The sequence below is a fragment of the Myotis yumanensis genome, unplaced genomic scaffold, assembly GCF_028538775.1.
Source record: "Myotis yumanensis isolate MYYU_CA2020_CCGP unplaced genomic scaffold, mMyoYum1.0.hap1 SCAF_21, whole genome shotgun sequence".
NCBI classification, from domain to species: Eukaryota; Metazoa; Chordata; class Mammalia; order Chiroptera; family Vespertilionidae; genus Myotis; species Myotis yumanensis.
Window position 1 is genome coordinate 14,929,059 of NW_027223772.1, and position 14,590 is coordinate 14,943,648.

Sequence of the window (14,590 nt, forward strand, 5' to 3'; positions counted from 1 at the left end):
AGAGTGATCGTACTCTGCCCAGCGTGCTCGTTAGCAGGCACTGGGTGTGTTAGACCATCCTTCTCCTCCTTTAGAGTCAGGTGGATCAGATGCATCGAGGTGTAATTTACACATCCTTTATAGGTACAATTCTGTGCCTTCTGACTGACACATGGTATAACGAGGCCCCATCCAACCAAGATACGCAGCAGCTCCACTGCCCATCGAGCACCCTGTGCCCAGCCCCCAGACGCCCCCCATCTGATTTCGGTCCCATAGCTTTGCTGCTTCTGGAACTCCATATAAACGAGCTCACACAGCAGGTAGCCTGTCAGACCAGCTGCTTTCGCTGAGTGTCGTGCCCCGGTGAGGCAGCATGTGGGCCTGGCGAGGGAAGCAGTGCGTCGGCCACGGTCATCCTCCCTGTCTGGGCTGCGCAGTGCCACACCCTTCCACTCTGACCGTGATGCCCTTGCTTTGCAGCCTCCCTGGTATGTAACTATCGCTGCTTTGGTTTCTCATTTCATCTGTGAGGCATGACAAAACTCCCATCCTCACCTGCCTCCTCCCTCCTGCTCCTAGTTTGGGTTGATTCTATTTTTACTTTTTGATTCTTGTGGATTGTTTTATAACTTCAGATAATCAGACTCTGGTTCTTCATTGACTGCTATGCGGGATATGTGTTTCTCCCCGACTAAGAACAGAGAGGACAGAGCTCACCCAGGGTGAGCCCCTCCTGTTTCTGTTCAGTGCCATCATTTCCACAGCGAGGTGCGCTCTGCAGTGCCTGCGGTCCCACTCCTGCAGGACAGGCTGCACTGTGCGCGCGGTGCCCTAGGGGCAGGCAGGAGCGCAGGGCTCCGTGCTTCTCCATTGCTCATCGGTGATTGACACGGAACACTGTCCTAGACGACTGAGCCAGGGATGGGGCTGGGTCCCGCGTTTCTCGGCCTGGTGTGGCCTTTGGAAGGCCAAACATCTCAGTGCTCTGAAGTCTGCTTTGTTGTTCACATCCGGAAGGTGCTGGAATACTCCGCAGATCTTACTGGCTTTGTTTATGGGGGCGTGCACTCGAACACTCGGTGATGGTGCGTCAGGATGCAGGCCGGTGGGCGCCTGAGGCCTCACCTGAGCCCTCGCCTGAGCGCAGCTCTGCCCGCAGGGCCAGGCACTGGAGCAGGCCATCATCAGCCAGAAGCCGCAGCTGGAGAAGCTCATCGCCACCACCGCCCACGAGAAGATGCCCTGGTTCCACGGGAAGATCTCCCGGGACGAGTCCGAGCAGATTGTCCTGATCGGATCCAAGACAAACGGGAAGTTTTTGTAAGTACTGCCTCTTTTCCTCTCCCGCACCACGGGCCTGCAGGGGTCAGGGCTGACTCGGGCCTCCATCGCCCGACCCACATGACCGGGGAGCCCACACTCTCACCCGAAGACACATGCGGGCTCCGTCCCATCCGGGGCATTTCCAGTCTGAGCTGCCCCTCATCACTCTCATTTGTTTAGCCCAGTCTGACCCACAGGGAGCCTCCTATGGGCACTGGGAACACCACTTAAAGGCTGTTCCTCAGCCTCAGAGCCAGCTCTTGATGGCAAGCTCGGCTGCATGGTGATGCCTGTGGTATTCGTTTAATCCAGAGGCAGTGCAGGGCCCGCCCAGCCTTAGCCTTCCCCTGTCTTCCTGGGAACTAAGTGCTGGGAGTGCAGGCGGAGTAGGCCTTTGGTCACCGCCCGTCTGGTCTTTGCCTCCTCAGCTCAGGGGGAGGTGGGCGCCCCGATCCTGCTCACTGTTATCCTCAGATGCCAGGGAACCCTCAGTATCGGGTCCTGGAGATGCAGGCCACCTTGGGGGAGGGGAGGGGGGACATGGCCCAGAGAAGGAAAGAAGCTGTCTTGGGCAGGGGTCCCCCTCCTCCTCAAGGGGCCTGGCCGAGGCGACACCACAGCCTGCTGGCAGGGCCGCTCTCCTGTGTGTGCAGAGGTGCTCACTGGGTCTTCGGAGGGCAGGCGCCCCCCTCACCTGGACACTGACACGGCCAGGCAGCCCGTGAGCAGGTAGGCTCATCCCAGCTGACTTCGTAAACTTTCCCTCCAAGTACAATGTTTCTAAAGTATCTCTTCAAAGAATTTTCCATAGACTTTACCATAATGCCTCTTATTTAAGAAATTATCTTAAACACATCATCTTATTAAAAAGTCATCCTTAGAACCAGCACAGACACCCAGGTCGCCCGGCAGTGCCGGAGCGATGGTAGTGGGTGCGGCAGCCGGAAGGCCCTGTGCTCAGAGGCCTCCACTGCTTCCCGAGGTTTGGACGATTACCAGCTTCTCAGGAATAGTTTCCAAAACAAACGTCATGGGGCTGTGGAGAGAGCGTTCAATGTGTTAATCAGCCAAACTGCATCATCTCAACAGCCGGTGAGGCCTCTGCCTTCTTGCTGGTCCAGGGCTTGCAGGACCCGGAGGACGCGTCCTTGGGGTCAGGTGCTGCTGTGGGGAGGCTGTGCCTGTGGGCCAGATGCTGCTGTCAGGGAGGCCATGCCCCTGGGCCACGTGCTGCCATGGGAAGGCCGTGCCCAAGGAGCCTTGAGACGGGTGCTGCAGGGGGTGCTGCAGAACGGCCGGATCCACAGTGGTGCTTCCTCCCCACATTCACATTCACCTGAGACGGTGCATCCTGCCTACTCTCAACCATGTAAACTGCGTGTCCCTCTCTGGACCCGCACTCACTGGTGTCCGTAGCTGTCTGGGCGTGAAACGCCGGCATTGCTCTGGGCACGGTGGAGGCGTGAGCCACGCCAACACGTGCCTCGTGGAGCCTGCCTCTTAGTGGGGAAATGGACGTGGAGTCCTGAATGGAGTGGCACAGGATGCCGGGGCCCGACGCAGGACGGGGCTGCTGCCAGGTGCCTGCGCTGTCCTGGGCTGGGGGTGAGGAAGGGCCTGTGCGAGGAGACGTGAGCAAAGACCTGAAGGCAGTGGCCACCCAGCGGGGATAGCCCGTGGGTGCCCTGAGGCAGGAGCGTGCTGGGCGCTCCTGGGTAATGGAGGCCTGGCTGTGGGCACGTTGGTCTGCCCATGTACGGGCACGTGTCAGGGAAGATCCAACTAAACCAGTGGGACCCGCCTGGGGGTGCAGAGGAGACACTCCTGTGAGCACCCACAGTGCCAGCCCAGGTCCTGCCTCGCTGGCGACACCAGGGACTGGGGCCGTGGGGGTGCCCTGGGCTCCTGAGGGCTTGCATGATGGCGCAGTTGGTCATTTTGAGAAATCAGTCATAGCTCAGGTATGACCAAAAAACAAATGTGTTAGAAAAGGGAAACAAACTTATTTTCCTAAAATTATGAATTCCTTCCCTAGGAATCCAAGATTGGTGGGGTTCAAAGCATATATAATTAGGAGACCCTGTTTTAAAAATACAAAACATACTTTTTTAGAATAAGAAGTAGATCACAATAAATCGTCATTTTAAAGCTGTAAGCGCACAGTTTAGAAAAATGGTGTGATTTTTACTTCCCTGCCTGACGCATCGATAGCACCTTTCCTTCCCCTTACTTGGCCGTCCAGCGTTCGCCCTTCACTTGGTTATAACTGGGCACGACCACGTTCCGCTCACAGGGACCCTCCCAGGCCCACGCTCGCGGTGAGCAATGCAGGCTCGTTCTGTTAGGACTGCTGTCAGCTTGGGAAAGGAAGTTGGAGTAGGAGGAAAAGCAGTCTTCTGTGGTTATGATTAAGCATCTTTTACTAATCAGATAAGACCCTAAAGCCATGTGGTCACATTGCTGGGCCCGCTGGGGCTGGCGGAGGCCAGGGGGCAGGCTGTGGGGGCAGGCCCGGGCCCTCCCTGCAGGAGTGCCCTGCGGTGTGCCCAGGGCAGTGCACGGCCCGGCACGGTGCTGCTCCTGGTGCGTAGCCCTCTCCTCCGTGCTGTGTGCTGCGCTCTTTGTTTCATTCTGTAAAATATGTTACAATTAAAATGCTCCCAAAATGTCGTGTCCTGCAAAAGAAAGAAAAGGAGTTGTCATTTTCTCTGTGTTTAGTACCCAAGTAAATATTTTATCGTTTTGGGCTAAAGTTCTTACAAACCCAGAGCCGAGCCCGGTGCTGGCTGCAGGCGCTATTTTGGAGATGCCCGTGAGTCCAGGCAGCACTGACGTGGGATCGGAGGGCAAGGAGTGGACGGCGGAGGTCACGGGAGAGTGGGGTCCTGGTCCGGGCAGATGGCAGACTGGAGAGTGGGGGCCACCATGCAGAGCCTCCTGGGCCACACCGACGGGCCAGGCACACCTGGGAGACTGGTCAGGTCCTGAGAAGGACCCCGATCTCTTGAATGGCCCAGAGTGGGGGCAGGGCAGGGCAGTGGCCACAAGGGTCCTGCCAGGAGGGGCGGCCCAGAGGCAAGCATTAGATCAGGCACAGAAGTTTGGAGAAATCAGGAGAGAGTGTTGCCCATGCAGCAGCTGAGAGTGTTTGAGGTCAGGGATGTGAGAAACTGAGGCAGAGAGAAAGCCCAGGAGAGTTGGAGTTCCATGATCTGACAGACGTGTGTTTTGGCAAGTGTGCAAGGAGGCCAGGCGCTGTGGCCTGCGGTTTCACCAGCCCCTTCCCCCCCCCCCCCCCCCCCCCCCCCGCCATACCCGCTCGGTGGTGCGGGCCTCAGCGTGCGCTGGCCTGTGGTTGCTGCACACGATGGGCGGGACCCCTAGACACACTCCCTTCCCATCCTCCCATGGCCGCTCTCCAGTGTGTTAGTTAGTCATCCCGGGGACCTCTGTCCCACACGCAGAGGCCTGGGCAGGGGCCAAGGACAAATGCGGTTTGCCCTGCAGAGGCCATCAGTGTCCCGTCCTCAGGGACAGCTGACGGGTCTGCGTGGCGGCTCTGACCCGCCCTGCATCTGAGATCCAGGGCCCTGACCTTTCTGTCCGTCACTCTCGGGGGGAAGTGAACACTGCAGTCTGCGTCGAGCCTTCTGTGTTAGCTCCCATCACTTTCTCTCTCCCTCCTTCCCCCCACATCCGAGCCATTCTTCCCGTCCTTAACACTCACATGCACACATTCACCCACCCACTCACGCCTCCTACTGCGGGGCCCTGTGGGAGGCGCTGCCCTGAAGCAGTGATCAAGATGCACAGATGGACCGGTGAGGGCACACTGGGGCCTGGAGGACTCGGTGCCAGGGCTCTCTAAGGAAAAGGCTGGTGTCCACCAGAATCAGAGGAGTGCAAATCAGAGCCTTTGTCCAGGACGGACCTGGCTCAGGGGCACCAGAGGGCATCCCTGTCCGCCTCGACTATCAGAACAATACCTTCCCCCAGTGTCCTCCCCTCTCTCCCCACCAGGTGGACTCGGCTGCAGGTGAATGCCTCCCTTTGGAAATAGATCCATATTGGGAACACTTTTCAGTGCACGAGCAGCTCAGTGAAAGGTAGCCATAAAGAAGCATTCCCAACGTGGCACATTTCTCAGGGATGTTTGGATGGCTTGTAAGAACATATACTTGTATTCCCTATGGGCAAGGAAACATGTAAATCAGGATAAAGGATGAGGAATGAGAGCTGTACCTTCCGTTGTGTTCCACAAGATGGATACAGAATCCCAAGATGATTCTCAACCTTCTGTGGGGGAGGAGGGAACCACCTGGAGGAGCTTAAAGGCACAGATTGCTGGGTCACCCCCTCTCCGAGTTTTTAACTCACTAGGCTGGATTATGGCTCAAGAATTTGCATTTCTAGCAAGTTCCCAAGGCATGCTGCTGCTGGTCTGGGGACCACATCGAGGCTGTCGGAGATGCCGGTGCCCACTTATCAAGGTTAAGAATAATGATCATTTGAGATTTTCAGAGTTCATTGGGGGAGGGGGGTCTCTAACCATATGTGCAACACATCCCAAAGCCTGTGTTATTTCACTGGTTGGCATAGATAACCTTAAAATTGCTTCTATTAGTAAAAACTTAAGTGAGATAGTAAAGAAACTCAGGCCATGACGTCCGACAAGCCCAGACAGGTAGCTCTGTGAAGGCCACTTAATTCATGTCTCTGACCCCGGTTTGCTCCACGATAGAATGGGGAAGCTAGTGTTTTATCTCGGTTGTTTTGGGGTCGAACTAGGTAATGTGTATAAGTCTAAGCCAGTGGTGGTCAGGTTTTTGTGCTTCTCACAACAACAGATTCTTTTCTATCATCAGTTCTGGAAAATACTCACTTTTCCTTCATATATGACTTTATATTTTACCATTTATTCCTCCAGAAGCTCTTATTAAACATATGTTAGACCTCAATTCATCCTCTACATTTTTCTTATTTTCTATTGCCTTACTGTGTGCCACATTCTGGCAATATCTCTAGATTTGTCTTCCAGTTCACTAATTTTTGCTTCATCTGTGTCTAATCTGGTGTTACACTCATTTGCTGAAATTTTCCCACCAATTGTGTTTTGTAAACATTTCTACCAGTTTTGTTTGTTGTTGTTACTGTTGTTTCAAATATCCCTGAGCATTTTTTGAGAGTACCTTACTGCTTGCTAGTTTTGTGATTCCATCCTTTGTTTCTTTGCATATTGCATGCATAGTTAGTCTATATTCCATATCCGATTGTCACAGCACTGCAAGTCCGGGGGGGGGGGGGGGGGGGGGGGTGTAATCTCTGTCTCTCCTGCTCTCTTTCTCTCCCTGCGCCCTCTCATGACTCATGTTTCCTGATGTTTTTGGGTGGCCTTTTAGCACTCGTACTTATCACTACTCATCTGTGGGGACCTGGCGTATCCTACTGGGGATTGCTGTTCTCCAGAGCTGGCAAGGGTCCCTCCTCCACAGGTCTGTGCTCTAATGCGGGGCTCTCGGCCTCAGTAGTCCCCCTGGCTGCCGGCCCGGTGCTGGCCCTCTGTCCACTGCAGGGCTAATACTGGACATGGCCCTTGGGCCAAACTCACTTTTTTTTTTTTTTTTTGCTATTTGCCACTCACTTCTCACTGCTCAAATTTCAACTCACTTTTTGCTATATCCTTAAATTTCAAAAGCAAATGTGTGTTTAGAAAAAACTTTACCCTTGCTCATTGATGAATGGAACAGCATATGGCTGTCTTGAGCCTCAGATGTGAAAATAAAAGCTAAATCCTATCAGCACCTTCACGTGCTGCTATCGTTGATCAAAGCCCACCATTTCACGTGACAGGTGTGGCTGTGCAGTGCAGATTGGCATAAACACTCCCGACCTGTCTGAATAAAACGGTCAAAGCGGGTGGCAGCCGGATCAGTATCAGTCCATCAGTCTGATCGAGGTCCCCACAAAGCTGACCAAGGAGACTGACCCTGTCCCACCCATGAGTGCGCACAGGGGGAAGGAGAGGGGCTGTGGCGCAGCCTTTGGAAGGAGACATGGGAGAAGCTGGGCCTGGCCAGGTGTGGGCTGTGCTCTGCACTGTCCTCCGTCACATGGAAAGCACGTGCGCCTGCACTTTGCGATGGTGCGAGGCAGTAGCACCGAGATGTTGTGCTTCTTATGCCTTTTGTGTCGTTAGGGCTGTGCCTCCCCTGAGTGAGGGCTCTCCTCATACCAACTTGCGCACCGCCCAGCAGGTCACTCCTACACGCTCTGGCCTGCCTTCCACGCTGACTCCCTGAGAAGGCGCTGCTGGGCCCCCTGTGGCAATATTTGACCGCCTGATGCTGTGTCGGGCCTGGACGGGAGGGAGGAAGCTGCCATGGGCACCCTGCTTCTGTCTGCACAGACCACGGTGCCTTCATCGCAGGCACACCACCCGTCCCAGGTGCCTCCTTCCCCTCCAGCCAGCCACGCTCTGCTCCACCACGCACAGCGGAGAGGAGAATGGGCGTGCCTGGCGGGCTGGGTGTGCCCCCGCTCTTCTGTTCTGTCAGCAGCGGACACTGAGATGTCCTGGGACCTTGGTGGGTGGAGACCGCCGTGAGGGTCCCACCGCCTCCTGGGTCCTCACCTCTCGCTAGTGTCTGGGCATCACCCTGTGCGTTCTCTCCCATAGAGGAGGGCCTCGGAGTCAGCCCCTCCTTGCAGAACCAGCCTTGTCCCCACCACCCCTGGCCCCTGCCCATCACAGAGCCTGCCACTGCGCCCTGGGGAGGGGGGCTCCCCTGCCCTCCCCCGAGGAGAGTGTTCATACGGCATGACGCCAAGACGGGCCCGAGGCCAGGATGGCCCTGCACAGCCCAGCTCCAGTTCAAAGCAGTGACCCCCACGCTCTGTGATAGCAAAACACAAGGCTGTCGTGAGCTTGGCTCTTCCAGGAGATGCGGGGGCGAGTGGGGGGGTAGGGGGGGGTGGATAGGGGGGAGTGAAGCACCCTAGGGTTTCCATGGACCTGTATGCCCGAGGGCTCGGCAGGAGGCTGGAGGCGGGGCCCTGAGCGTCCCCTCTCTGGGCGCCTGTGTGGCCAACGTGGTGGGTGTGGGGCGCAGCGCACTCTCCTGAGGAGCAGGGGCCCACGGAGAGCTGCCACAGCGACTTCTGAGCCAGTGTTGCCCGTCTTTTAGATTAAAACAGCCAGGACCTGCCCCAGCAGCAGGCACCTCACAGTTGCTGGCCGTTAATGTCACCAGCCTCTGGTCTGCGCCACCTCCAGCTGCCGGGCCTGTGGGTTTCCCTTCTGTGCCCTCGCTTCCTGCCAGCTGCGGGCCCTCAGGCTGCTCGGCCACGCCGCCGGGCCTGGTCTTCACAGCTGCTCCAGGCTGTGGTTGTCTGTGTCCTGGGCCCGGCACAGGCAGAGTGGCTGGAGCTCGGGTGAGACCGTCCTCAGCCCTGTGCCCTGTGGAGCCTCAGGAGGTGATGCCTCCCAGCAGCCGCTGGTCCACAAGCAGAAAGCACCCACTCCCCCTGCACACCTTTCATCCTGTTTTATAATGAAGTGACGCCCAGGAACGTGGGCCCCTCTGAGAGCCTTTGCGAGTCATCACCGAGCCAGCACCCGAGTCAGGACCACATCGCAGCAGGTCCTGCTCACACCCCGCCCAGGACACCACTTCCGGGCTGGTGCCCAGCAGGCCTTCAGCCTTCTTCCTGTGTTTCACTTTTTTTATTTTTATTTCCATTTTGCCACCTGAGACGAGTGCACTCTCTGAGCAAAGCCACCTGCTTGGGCTGCGGGGAGCGTGGTGCGTGTGGCGCCGGGAGAGCCGTGCCGAGCCGAGCCGAGCCGGCTGTGCTCGTCCTGCTGCTCTGCTCTGAGAGTCTGTGTGTGAGCACCTCACGTGTGTTTGCTCCCTCTGTCATGGGAGGACAGTGCAGCTCTGGTGACTGTGGATGCTTGCGGGGTGCAGAGTGCAGACCTGGGAGGGACTGCTGACTCAGCATGAGTAGGTTCGATCTCAGTAGAAAATTCCCATCCTTTTCCAAAATGGCTAGATTCACACTCCCTCCAGCAGGACATGAAGGAGCTGGCGGCCCCATTCTCAGCAACACAAGTATGATCAAGCCTTTGAGCGTTTGCCTGTTGGAACGGTGTGGCCTAGGTCCACTTCTTTATTGTGGTCTTAATTAGCATTTCCCAGAGCTCTAGCAAGGTACTGCACTATGTCCCTGGGCAACCTGTCATCCTCTGTCTCGGTTTAAGGGGGCAGTCCATCAAGGCACCAGGGAAGGTGGTGATGGGGCATAAGCCTGGAGACCAGAGCTCAGAGCCCATGTACTGTCCCAGGACGCCAAGGTCAAAGGGCAGGGATGTTGGGAGTGGCCCATGGACACTGTGCTCCCACTGCTTTCTCACTGTGCGTATACATTCTCAATGCTTACTCGTAGTCTTAGCAGTTGTCGTAGTTTCTTAAATCTCCCAGCTCTCCTGCTTGTTTACACTAATCTATACTAATAATAAAGGAATATGCAAATTGTCCAGGACACCGCCACATAATGACCGGATCAGCAGGCTGCGTCCCGCCCCCTGCACTGGCCCCGGGTAGGAGCCCCAATCCTAGCCTACCTAAAAAGCATGGCTGTGTGCCATCATATCAGTAAGAGAGGGACATCCCACACTTGCCTGGGGCATCCAAGTCACTGGCCTAGAGAATCAGGGTTTCAGATAAGGGGGCACAGCATTCCACTGCTATCTTGAGTTTGTGGTTTTCAAGGAAACAGCCAGAAGGGATGATAAACCCTCCGCAAACAGCTCAGCCAGCGCCTATCTAAGCTGTGGCTTTGTTTAAATCGAGCCTTTCTCGCAGTGAATGACCCCAACCCTCCCTGGATCAGGCAGGTTCCTGTGGGGCACGATCTCCACGCAATACAACGGGGGCCCCAGTTTCATCCCTGGCGATCTCATGCATGCTAGCTTGGGGCAGCGGGAAGGAAGGGAAAAGGCATCATGAGGGGCAGCTCGGGCGAGCAAGCAGAAGGAAACCATGTCTGGTGGACACTCCCCTGCCACCCCCTTCAACATATAAGAAGAATCAAATAAACCCATGCAAACACCTCTCCCCCGCCCTGGAGAGATCCAGGACTGAAGGGCATCCTGCCCAGGCTTTGTGTACCTGCTTCCCACTCCCTTCCTCCAAATGGACAGGTTAGGGGCTTAAGGGGAGGAGGAGGAGCCTTGCAGGAAGGGGATCCCCAGGAACCGCACCCCTGCCCTCCCTCAGGAACTGACCTCTTGGAGTGCAGGGCCTGACCCTGCCCCCAGCAGATTTGCATATCCCAGACCCTCCTGTGCTTCCAGGCACTGGGCATTCCGAGTCTTCCCTGCCTCCCAGCCACTGACCCTCACTGTCTCCTACCCCAGAAGCACTCTGTCCTCCCCAACTTTCGGTCTTTATAGCCTAAATGCATGGTGGGCTTAGTTGCTTCTCCACGGATTTTATTTGATAAGAACCCAGTGAAGTCGCTTAGCAACTGAGCTGCTCAGACTTCATCAGGGACAACGAATGACACACCTTACTTGGCTTTGATAGCAAAGCAATCTTATTCTTTTATTTTTTTAAATAGATATTTATTGATTTCAGAGAGGAAGGGAGAGGAGAGAGATAGGAACATCAGTTATGAGAGAGAATCATTGATCAGCTGCCTCCTGCACATGCCCTATTGGGGATCGAGCCCACAACCCAGGCATGTGCCCTTGACCAGAATCGAACCTGGGACCCTTCAGTCCTCAGGCCAAAGCTCTAGCCACACCAGCTAGGGCAAGCAATCCTATTCTTAAAGACTTGATTTTTGAATCATATCAAACCAATATACATTTTTAATGAAATGTCTTCTTTTCTACTAATGCAATTCTACCTTAACGCTTATGTTGTATAATCTATACTAATAAAAGGGTAATATGCTAATTAGATCCAACGTCTTCCAGATATCCATCTGGACGTCCTTCCGGACAAAGCCACTGTGGCGAGGGCCAAGGCAGAGGCGGTTAGGGGTGACCAGGCTGTCAGGGGAGGGCAGTTAGGGGTGATCAGGCCGGCAGGAAGAGGTGATTAGGGGTGATCAGGCAGGCAGGGGAGTAATTAGGGGCAATCAGGCCAGCAGGGGAGCAGTTAGTGGCAATTAGGCCAGCAGGCAGAGGTGGTTAGGGGCTATCAGGCAGGCAGGCAGAAGTGGTTAGGGGCAATCAGGCAGGCAGGCGAGCAGTTAGGAGCCAGCAGTCCCAGATTTCGAGAGGGATATCTGACTGCCGGTTTAGGGATTGGGCTTAAACCGGCAGTCAGACATCCCCTGAGGGGTCCTGGATTGGAGAGGGTACAGGCCGGGCTGAGGGACCCCCCTCTCGTGCACGAATTTCATGCACCAGGACTCTAGTGCATATATAATAAACAAAAATAGCTAGTCCTGTGTGCCCCTTGTGAAGTAGGCTTGGTTCTCCCCATGTAAAAGCCTGTTTGGCCTTTACTGTGTAGTTGGTTCTTAGTTTGACAGCAACCAACTGGCCTCCATGGGGCACGTGGCTGGAAGCGTAGCTCCCACTCAGGGTGCTGGGCTGGCAAAGGGGCAAGAAAGGCTGTCTCTCCACCTGCACCAGCCGCGGAGCTGCGGGCGTGGTGGGAGCCCATCCATCATGCACAGCTGAGCAGGACTGAGAGCTTTACTTTTTAACCAAGTTCCACCCCACACACCACAGCTCAGCTCTCAAGTCTTGGGTTAGCTTTGGAAAAGAATCTATAGGAGCGACAACGGGAAAGTATGGCCATGTCTGTTTCCAAAGCCCAACTGGGAGGAGGCGTCACAAATGTCCCCAAACATAGAAGGCCCAGGCAGGTGGGCACATTGGAGCTCTTCCCAGGATGTAGTGCATTTGGGCCCTGAGCATTTGGTGCCTCAGTTCCCTTGTTGTAGGAAATGCCAGGACTGCACGGCTCTCTAGAACGTCTGGACTCACCCTCTCTCTGCTCTCATGATCCAACAGGCTCCAGTTGCTAGAAGGGGAAAATGGGCTGAGAGCCAGGTGGCTAAGTAGCTCATTTGGGGAGGTCCTGCCCATTCTGTTCCTCTGCAGCCTCGCCTGGCCTTCCCAGGGGGCTCTCTCCACTGTGGGCAAAAGCCCCCCTCTCGTGCACTGGATAAGGGAAGAGGTCACCCAGAGACCCCACCAGGACACAGAAGCAGAACAGGGCAGTCCCTGGTTTTGCCTGTCAATCCCCCCCACAGTGGGTGACCTTCCCTTCTCCCAGGGTTCCTCTCACTGCGTCCTGTGCAACAGCCATGAAATCCCTCCTGAAGAAGGGAGGGCGCGAGACACTCTGGGGGTGGTCCCGAAGTTCCCAGAAAAGTGTGCATCACCCCAGCCTGTGCCCAGCTGGTGGGAGCAGCGGCTGGGCCTCTGCCCTCAGTAGAGAGAGGAGGTGGTGGAGGGCTCACAGCCCCGCCCGCCTCGGGGCCTGTGGTTCTCAGTGCTGGCGCCTGAGCAGCTCTGCGCCCAGGTGCACCTCAGCCTCTTCTGATGCCCAGCGGAGTCCAGCCCAGGCCCTGGGACGTCTTCGTCATAAGCTCTTGGTGTCACAGAGCTGCATGGGGGCCTCCCTGGGCACGGTGGGCAAAGCCCTTGATCCTGAGGTGGGGGCGCTGTGGGCGGCAGCAGGCCCGGGGCACTGTTTCTGCCAGAGGTGGGCTTGGGAGTGACTGGCTCTTCCTGTCTTCCAGGATCAGGGCCCGGGACAACAACGGGTCCTACGCCCTGTGCCTGCTGCATGAGGGCAGAGTGCTGCACTACCGCATCGACAAGGACAAGACGGGGAAGCTCTCCATCCCCGACGGGAAGAAGTTTGACACGCTCTGGCAGGTACAGGGCCATCCGGGCAGTGAGGGAACAGCCCAGAGCCTGCGAGGAAGCCCCTGGGGGTCCCTGCCCGAGACGGGCCCAGCCAGGGCCTGCCCCCAGCTCCAGGGGCCGAGTACCAACACCCAAGTTTGGGAAGCACTGGTCTAGGGTCCTCATGAGGTTCAGGCAGCTCCAGAGGTTCTGCAGCTTCTCCAGGCCCCGCCAGGACTGGGAACCCCCGGGCAGCGCAGCTGGGAGGCACTGGGACGAGAAAACAGCCGTGAAGACATTTACACACAAAGACAGTGTGCTTGGCGGGGAGGAGGGACGGAGGTGTCTGATCAGACTTGTTTTGAGCTGGGAGAGGACGGGTTGAATATAACATGTCAGTGCCATTCTTGCTGCAAAATGAGCCACCATTGAAATGAAGCACCTCAGACGGCAAGGCAGCATCCCTGTGCCAGCCACCGCCTGCAGGCTGTCCTTGCTCATGGCCGAGTTCAGTCCTGGCCAACTGCTGGCAACCCTAAGCAGCTCGCCATGCGGGGGTTGCTCAGGCGCTGTGAGCACTGACCCACGCTGGCCGCTGTGTTCCAGGGCTGCCATGGGCGGAACTAGCTTGCCTTTATTTTAAGTCACAGCATGTGATTTTAGCAAAGCATGCTGGGGCGGAGACCGAGAGGCCGGGCTCTGCCTCCCGGGAGCAGCAACTGCGTGAGCTCCTGTGAGTGAGGGAGGTGAGCAAACAGACGCTCCCGGGCCTGGCCAGGAGCCTCGTGTGGTAACAGCAACCAGAGGTCCCAACTCAGAATCCTGCCTCTAAACACTAGACCAGGACCCTCCTGACCTCAGTGCACTAACAGTAACCACCGCCTCCTGTGCTGTGATTAGAAAGAGAAACCCTTCTTTTCCAAATGCTGGATGTTACACTATTCTCGTCATTTATGGCATTGACCTTGTCTTTTGGTTTGTAGCTCATTAGCATATGGCTCATTATTGACCAAAGACTTTGCTTTATTTTAATGGTATCACTTTGAAAGAGCATTTAGCCTATCAAGTAGTCCACTGCAAATTAAAGAGATGAGTGGAATTCTGCCTGGCGGTATTAATTTCCCACCAGAGTCTCTTGACTCCACGTGATGTGTTGGGCATGTGACTGTTGTCCCCTGCGCGTCCCCTCAGCTTCAGAGTCTGTTGCTGCCGCAGTGCTGAACAGCTCCGCTCATTGGGAAGTTTCTTCCCAAGACGTTGTCCCAGGCTTATGGATTTCTCTGGCGTAGTATAGTCTTCAGCCCTAATTACTTCCTTCCATTGTCTATTGTCTAACTAGCCACTGTGTCTAAGAAAGAACACCCAAAATGCTAGCACTACCTTTCAGTTTTATAGGTGTGACTCCATGGG

General features: G+C 55.9%; 1 protein-coding gene across 1 annotated transcript in view; it reads left to right on the top strand.

Annotated features, from left to right (window-relative positions):
- The window catches only part of SYK (spleen associated tyrosine kinase), an 80,399-nt gene that overhangs the window by 37,479 nt on the left and 28,330 nt on the right, over positions 1–14,590 (top strand). Inside the window, exons 3-4 of the mRNA XM_070400790.1 lie at positions 1,142–1,302; positions 13,072–13,210. Of these exons, the coding sequence (XP_070256891.1) occupies positions 1,142–1,302; positions 13,072–13,210 (300 nt within the window). The remainder of the gene's footprint in view (positions 1–1,141; positions 1,303–13,071; positions 13,211–14,590) is intronic.